Here is an 8,472-nt window from a genome sequence, read left to right as displayed (position 1 = left end):
ATCCTAAATGGAAAAAGGGTCAAAATCATCTCTGAATTTGTGTTGTTCAATTAGATAGGTCCAATTTTGTTTCTTCAAACATTTAAATTCATAACTTATATTTAAAGATAAAATCATTTCAAATTTTATCTCACTTTCCATTGATATATTAAAATAATATTAGAATATTTATTTTTTATTTTATTTTCTTTTTAAACAATAAATATTTTATTAAAAAATATAACAAAATAATTTTATATTTTTTGTTTAATTTCTCTTTAATCAATTACTTTTTTCCGCATAACATCGCCACTACCACCGCTCTACCTTCACCACCGTTGCATCTCTATATCCACCACCACGGCTCCACCATCTTTATCCTTTTTTTTAATAACATCTGCTCCACCATCTTTGTCTAACACATCAATAATTCAATGCTATCAATCATTAACATTCACTCTTCATAACCTTCGAATCCATCTGCTATCGAACTACCCACAATAAGCCATTGCACCTACAACAGATTACCATACTCACGATAAGCCAACACACAAAACCAGACCTATAAGAAAGCCACCACATCAAAATACCCATAATATTTCACATACACACATAAATATCAAACCCAATGATTTAAAATTAAAAAATAAAACTAATCTTTTAAAGCCTAGCACATAAATATCCCCCTTATCATTGTTGCTATTGTCAATGGCAAGTTCAGCTTCCTGATCGCAGTGCTGAGAGAACTACTAGTGGTGCTAGTCGATAACAGTAAAAAGCAGTCTCAATTGAACTAAAAGGAAGATAAACCAATAGTAGTATTGGCGATACAAGATGACTAGAAAAGATTTAAAAATAAATATTATACATTAACTTTTATTTGAATTTTTTTTGGTTTAATGGATTGGTGTAATGGTTGTGGTTATAGGAAAGAATGGAAGAAGAAAAAAAAAGAAATATGATTTAACCTTTTAATTAATTTCATTAACAAATACTTAATTTATACTCTTTGATTAATGCATGTAATAAAATTTGGATTTATTTAGCCCTGGAAAAAATAAAATTAGGTCTATTTGACCCCTTAACACAAATTCAAAGGAATAAATTAGCCCTTTGTCCAATCCCAAACTAGTCAAAACTAAAGTCAGGTTAGTTTGATCATGCCCTAGTTATAAGGATATCAATCAAAATGCTGCATTTTAGTTTAGTCTTCATATTGTTTTTAAATTAAGGTGGGTTTTGGTTCGTTTTATTCTTTATTAGGATAAGTAAAAAAAAAATTCAAATAAAAAAATATGTACTTAAAAATCATAATAAAAGAAGTATTTCACTATTAAGAGTATTGATTGGTAATGCTTTATTAATCTTCACTCCGACCAGCCATCATTATCATATTTTTTATATTTGATAATATAGGTTTAGACTTAACAACTCAAAATGTCATTATTTGACCGTTCATTTGATCTCATGGGATCAATAACTTTTTAAATCGCGATTTAACGATCAAATAATGGAATTAGAAATTGTTAAATTCCAAATTCATTTTAGCGAACACGTGTAATATGATAATGATGACTGATTGGAATTAAGGTGGCTGAATCCTTATAAATCAAACTTTGTAACAATGAAATACCTTTTCTTTTTTCACAATTTGTAACTATATAACTATTTTTGTTTAGAAAAAATCATATACTAAAATTTATAAACAGTAGAACTACATGGTATTTTTTTGTATTTATCATTTTCTTTAAATCTAAATTATTTTTATTAGAATTGAAGTACTTTCGTTGTTTTGTTACTAATGTAATAGATTGTGGCCAAATTTATGATAAATTAAAAGACATAAAATTTATGAATTATTTTATAATTAAATTTTATAATTTATATTAAATTGGAATTTTGATAAAATTAAAAATTCCAAATAAAATTGAGAAAAAGAGGTAAAGGGTATGAATCTTTTTATAATTAATTCTTTTAGTTAATTTACTTGCTTAAAAGTACTTTTACGCCTCTCATTTTTCTTTTTTCTTTTTCCATTCTTTATAAAAGTCTCATCTTTAGCCCACCAGTGATTTTTTTACATCGACGGTGGTTTTATTTGTCATTAGTTAGTTTTAATAAATAAATATTAGTGTTTCTCAAAGAGTTTTATGGTCCTTTATTATGAGAACGTTGAGTTCTCCCTCTATGAGAGTGGTGAAAAAAACAAAGAGATTTAATCTAGTATTCAAACTATCAGATTCATCAAGGCACCTATAAAGTCGATATTTGGCTTAGTACCACCGAATGGAGCGCTCTTCCTACAGAATTACAACTACTGTTTCGTCAACACGATTGATGATAATCATGAGTAAATTCTTTTATATGTATTTTTGGATGCTTGATATTTATTTTTATCTTTTATATCAAGATATACTTGTTAATTCTTATTAGTGAAATATCTATATTTTTTCTAAAAACAAGAAAGTAAAATCTAATACCCGACAATATTGACATGTGCTTTTTGGCAAATATTAATATATGAATTTGATTTAATTTGGATTTTTTTTTCTAAATTTAGCAAATTATATTTATTTTATTTGTTTTAGTTATGTACATATATATTAAATGTAGTTTTTAGTTTCCAATATCTTACTTTAGGTTTTACTAGAGTACCATTGTAGTACTCTACCATTATAAATATATATTTTTAATTATAAATAATTAATATTGCTATTATTTTAAATAATTTATCAGTTATATATATATCTTTTTATTAATTTAGATTGTCACTGAATTTATATATAATTTTTAATTATTTTTATAAGTCAGAAGAGGGTGCTTGATTCAGAGGTTTGATGTAGCTGATAGATGTTTCTCACTGACGTTTAGTAAAAACTTAAGAAATGACAGCTGATAGCTGATTTGATTGATTGATTTATTTATTTAGATACTATTATCCTTATTAAAATTTATTAATAATAACTTATTTTAAATTGATTTCATATAATTAAATTTTTATATTTTATAATAAATAATAATTATTAATAGTTAAATAATTATAAATACTATAATTATGGTATTTGAAATTAAAAAATTTTATTTGTAGAATTTAAATTTAAACTTTTACTTTTAAAATAACTTTTATAAATATTTATAATAATAAATATAATTGAGCTAAAAAAATTAATTATAATATTTTTAATTATTATAAGTCATTTTTATTAATTTGTATCATTGAATATAATATAATATATTTAATGATAAATTATACCCTCAACAATCTTTTGACATACTAATAATAACCGCTAATAAAATATTAAAAATAGTTTAATTTATTAGCTATCAGCCAACTGCTATCAGCTGCATTGATCAGTTGAATTAAATATGCATGAAATTATATCATAATTATAAAGTACCACTGATTAAATTCTAAAAATATGTAAAAATGTTTAATAAATAAAAATAACTTATTTAGTAATGATTACAATATATAAGTAATTAATATAGTATTTAATTATATTGATAAATTAAAAAAATTAAAATAAAATTAATTTTTAATAGATTTATATGGTACCATACATCTATAATACATTAAAATGACTTTTTAATTTAACACCATAAAATATTAAATTAGTAGTGAAGGCAAATAACAAATTAAAATATAATAAAAATTTGTTATCTATGCAATTTAAATACAAAATACCAATTTATATCATCCTCAACCTATTCATATGTTTGTGTCCCATTATTCATTACTTTTTTTTTACAATCTGAGAATACATTTTTAGTTTAAACTGAAAAAGAAAAAGATGAGGCTGTATAAGAAAAGAATTATGGATAGAATTATAGAAAACAGTATGTTCTATTTAAATTTCTTAATAAATAGTTTTGTTATAATTTCTCAGTTTATTATTTATACTCGTTGCTAATTAAACACTTTATCGTCTAAAAAGAAACTTGTATTTTCTGGTTTTATCAGATTTAGCTTATAGTATAAGCCACAAACTGAAATATTTATATGAGTTTTAATATTTCAGTGAATTTAGCACCTATACATGCAGACGTGGCATTTATAAAATTCAGATTTGGCTTGATTAAATTTCACCTTTGGACTTTCTTTTTAAATCTAACATTTCCTTTATGTTATCTATTTTAATTGTCTAATTACTAATTAAATAAAAAAGATTAATATTTTTTAATAATTTTATTTGACTATTATAAAATTTGAAAATAAATATTTATATTTTTAATTTATTTTTAAAAAATTTCAGATAATAATTTTTATAACTTTACGGTGAACAAGATGATGTGATAAGTCTATTGTATTTATTAAAAAAATAATTTATGAATCAATGTTTTAAATGCTCCATTTAAATGCAAGATGTGAAAAAAATCAATATATAAATTTTTTAATATTTAAAATATAAAATTTATAATAAAATATTTTATTGATTTATAAATTATTTTTCAACATATATAATTGACTTACCATGTTGTCATCGTAAATTTATAAAAACTGTCATTGAAGTATATTTTTAAAAATAAATTAAAAAATATGAATATCTATTTTTAAAATTTTAAATTAACTAGATAAAATTATTAAAAATATAAATTTAAAATTTTGATTAATAATTAGACTATTTTAATAATAAACTAGAGCATTTATTTTAAGTCAAATTTCTAGTTATTAGTATTTTAATTTATGGATAGTATAGTAAACGTAAAGGAGCTTTTAGTAATTCAGCTACAAAAATTTTGAAGACCCCATTCCAGTAACAACAATACTGAATCGGAAAGTAGGGGATAAAAACCCAGTGGCCTTGAAGCTGTGTATATATTTGTGTTCCTCTCTCTCTATATTACATGTAATGGAGAAGTGATAGAATCTTACTTTGGGGATGATACATTTTCTATAACTGATTTGTTCATCTCTGATCATTAATTGTATCTCAAAATCAAAATCTGAATAGCAAAAAGAGAGAGTGGTAAAAACAAGACCCAGTTAGAAAGGACAAAAATGGAGGTGTTTTTCTATATGGTGTTTGGAGGATTAGGAGCAGTGGTTGCAGCATTGGAATTGAGCAAAACGAACAAAGATCGAATCAACACTTCTCCTGCTTTTAATTCTTTCAAGAACAATTACCTCCTCGTTTATTCTCTTATGATGGGTAGATCTCTTTTACTTTTAACCTGGATCTGATCTTATTGTTGTTCGGTTCCTTTTGATTTTGGGTTGCTTTTCTGCAAGTGCAATTTTTGAGCTGGTTTTTCTATGCAATGTTGTTATATGTGTTAGATTTTTTATGCATCGGATCTTGATTAGTGATGTTATATGTAGATCTCTGCTTTAGTTCAAGTGGTTTTCAATTTACCTTTCTCATGTTTGCTTAATTATAAAAAAATGCATATTCTACAACTTATTGATCAGAGCTGTTACAATTCCCTGTCTGGCTAATAATGTTATTGTGGATTTGTCATTGCAATAGCTGGGGACTGGTTGCAGGGTCCATATGTGTACTTCCTCTACAGCACATATGGGTTTGGGAAAGGAGAGATTGGGCAGCTTTTTATTGCTGGTTTTGGGTCCTCCATGTTGTTTGGTACAATTGTTGGATCTTTAGCTGACAAACAGTGAGTTTATTTTTCTCCTAGTTGTTGCAGTGTTTCTTTTTTTATTTTTTTGTTTTTATTATGGGATAATAGGTAACTGATATGTTGCCTGAGTGTTTTATATGATGGTATTTGATGATTGTTACATGCCTCATTCGTTACAATCTGCTTTGAATTCAGGGGTCGAAAAAGGGCATGCATTACTTATTGCATAACCTATATACTGAGCTGTATTACCAAGCATTCTCCTCAATACAAAGTTTTGATGATAGGCCGTGTTTTGGGAGGCATTGCCACTTCTCTTCTATTTTCAGCATTTGAGTCGTGGCTGGTTGCGGAGCACAATAAGGTATAGGGGTCTAATTGTTCTGTAACTCATATTTGTTATGCAATTCTTGTTTCCACTCTCTCTATTTACCTATATGTAGCTACTATTTTGACCAGGATCTGAGCCTACATTTATGTGTGCACCAAATTTACATGATCAGAAAATTGTACGAAATTACCTCTAATGCTTCCTCATAATTATTATTTTTTCTAACTTGATCTATGTAGAGAGGCTTTGATCAACAATGGCTGTCTTTAACTTTCTCAAAGGCGATATTTCTGGGCAATGGCCTTATTGCTATTTTGTCTGGATTGTTTGGGAACCTTCTTGTGGATACATTTGCTCTTGGACCTGTGGCCCCCTTTGATGCTGCTGCATGCTTTCTTGCAATTGGAATGGCCATTATTTTTTCATCATGGACAGAAAATTTTGGGGACCATTCAGAGAGCAAGGACTTGCTTACCCAATTCAGGGGTGCTGCTATGGCCATTGCTTCTGGTAACTCATGTTCTTGATGTGGCACTTGGCTAGCTGATTTTACTTTCAATTATACTGTGGCTTGCTGTTTGTGTATCTAGCTAATTTCTTTTCTAATTATTTTTCTTTTGAAACTTTTCCCCCTAAAAGTGGTAATCCATGTTCATCAGATGAAAAAATTGCTTTGCTGGGTGCCATTCAGTCACTATTTGAAGGTTCTATGTATACCTTTGTGTTCCTGTGGACACCTGCTTTGAGCCCAAATGATGAGGAGATTCCCCATGGTTTTATTTTTGCAACATTCATGTTGGCTTCAATGTTGGGAAGCTCCCTTGCATCTCGGTTGATGGCCCACTCTTCACCAAGGGTGGAAAGCTACATGCAGATTGTTTTTGTTGTCTCCTCTATTTCTCTTATGCTTCCCATTGCAACCAATGTATATTTGATTCCATCTCTGCCTTGTGCCTTTACTATTCTTTTTTACCATCTCTTATTGATCTCTAACTTCTGTGTTATGGAACAGTTCTTAGTGGCACCTTCTAAAGCGAGAGGTGGAGGCATCTCGTTTTCAGGTTGTCTACAGCTTCTTGGTTTCTGCACCTTTGAGGCTTGCGTCGGAATTTTCTGGCCATCAATTATGAAAATGAGATCCCAATACATTCCTGAGGAGGCCAGAAGCACAATAATGAACTTCTTCCGCATTCCTCTCAATATCTTTGTCTGCATTGTGCTGTACAATGTAAGTCACAAGATTTACTTTGCATATCTACAAGCATCAGGACTAACATTGATGGAATTGTTAACAGTGCTCGGAAAGCTCTGGTTAATCACCAAGTTTCATATGTACTCTATTTTATTTATTCATACTACAAACTGCATCCACCCGAAATTCATTCTGCTGTTACTTTGGCCTCATTTGGATGACATATTCTGCCTGACTGATGAGGTTAAAATATTTCTCTGGCTCCACGCCATAAGGATATCTTCATAAAGCCAACCACCACCCATCCTACACTCAATCAGAAAGATAGCTTATTTGCAATGATTCTCTCACTCTTACTTACTGGTTCATTGGTTTCTCTTTGAAGGTTAATGCATTCCCTATAACTGTTATGTTCGGTATGTGCTCGATTTTCCTCTTCATGGCTTCTATCTTGCAGAGGCGGCTCATGGTGATATCGGACAAGCCAAGTACGATCCTTGAATTGCAATAATACCTGCTTTACTGTGTCATTAATCATTCAAAGATGCATCACTTGGCTATTTCAGGCATCTATTGTTTATATATTATGCAAGAAGTTCCCAATGTTTGACTCGCTTGTATATTGCAGAGGCAGAAGATTGGACAGCTCTGAAGGACAGAGACACGGAGGCAGAACCGCTGAACATTTGATGGATGTGAGCTGACTAAACATGGATTTTGGAAACGACCATATTCATTCTATACATCTGTTAGCTTATATTTGATTTTTTAATCCATTCAGAGAAGTTACAACAGAAAGTAGTGTGGTCTTCCTGCAAAGCAAAAAAATATGGGGACGATCACTTGGAGCTACTATGATATTCTTTTTTGTTTTCTTTTTGGCTGTCTCTAGGTTGACTCATTAGTGTATCGACGAGTCTTTCTCTTCTTGTTTTTTTTGTTTTTTCTTATTAGCTTTGCCCTACTATTGTTGTAGGAAATATCTACAGAGTAATTCATGTTATTCTTTTCTGAGGTGCGTCAATTGTTTGTACTGAAGATGAGCAATCTCAAGTTCAATTTCAATTTGTCTACTACAACTTTTGTCCATTAGCTTATTTGTTTAACTGATTCAGATGGTTTAGTAAAGGATTAAGTCAGTATATCATTAGTAAAGGATATAAGATTAATAAAATTTTAAAGTTAAAAAATAAAAAAATTAATTTTATATGATTAAATAATAATGGTTCAATAATTAAATGAGTTTAGCTCACCTCTTTTCTATCAGTGTTGGAATTCATGCAAGGGCAGTAAATTAAGCTGGCAATTTTACTGAAAACTAAAATTAAAATATTTAGCTAATAAATTTATTTGACATTTAAATCTGAAATTAATATTAAAATATAATGCTAAA

The 8,472-nt window shown here is 28.5% G+C and overlaps 1 protein-coding gene across 2 annotated transcripts; it reads left to right on the top strand.

Annotated features, from left to right (window-relative positions):
* The first annotated feature begins 4,792 nt into the window (after positions 1–4,792).
* LOC8276867 (molybdate-anion transporter) lies at positions 4,793–8,155 on the top strand. 2 transcript variants are annotated; one of them, XM_015717187.2, is made up of 9 exons: positions 4,793–5,129; positions 5,448–5,592; positions 5,752–5,920; positions 6,127–6,397; positions 6,547–6,812; positions 6,900–7,115; positions 7,465–7,567; positions 7,708–7,774; positions 7,861–8,155. In XM_015717187.2, the coding sequence occupies exons 1-8, from the start codon at positions 4,979–4,981 to the stop codon at positions 7,767–7,769; spliced, it is 1,383 nt and encodes a 460-aa protein (XP_015572673.1). In that variant the 5' UTR covers positions 4,793–4,978; the 3' UTR covers positions 7,770–7,774; positions 7,861–8,155. The 2 variants fall into 2 exon arrangements, with proteins under 2 accessions (XP_015572673.1, XP_002515682.1); XM_002515636.4 differs by having other exon boundaries at positions 7,708–8,155.
* Positions 8,156–8,472: the final 317 nt, after the last annotated feature.

The sequence above is a fragment of the Ricinus communis genome, chromosome 1 (assembly GCF_019578655.1).
Source record: "Ricinus communis isolate WT05 ecotype wild-type chromosome 1, ASM1957865v1, whole genome shotgun sequence".
NCBI classification, from domain to species: Eukaryota; Viridiplantae; Streptophyta; class Magnoliopsida; order Malpighiales; family Euphorbiaceae; genus Ricinus; species Ricinus communis.
Note: the sequence above shows the minus strand (reverse complement) of the source record. Positions and strands in the feature narration are given on the sequence as shown.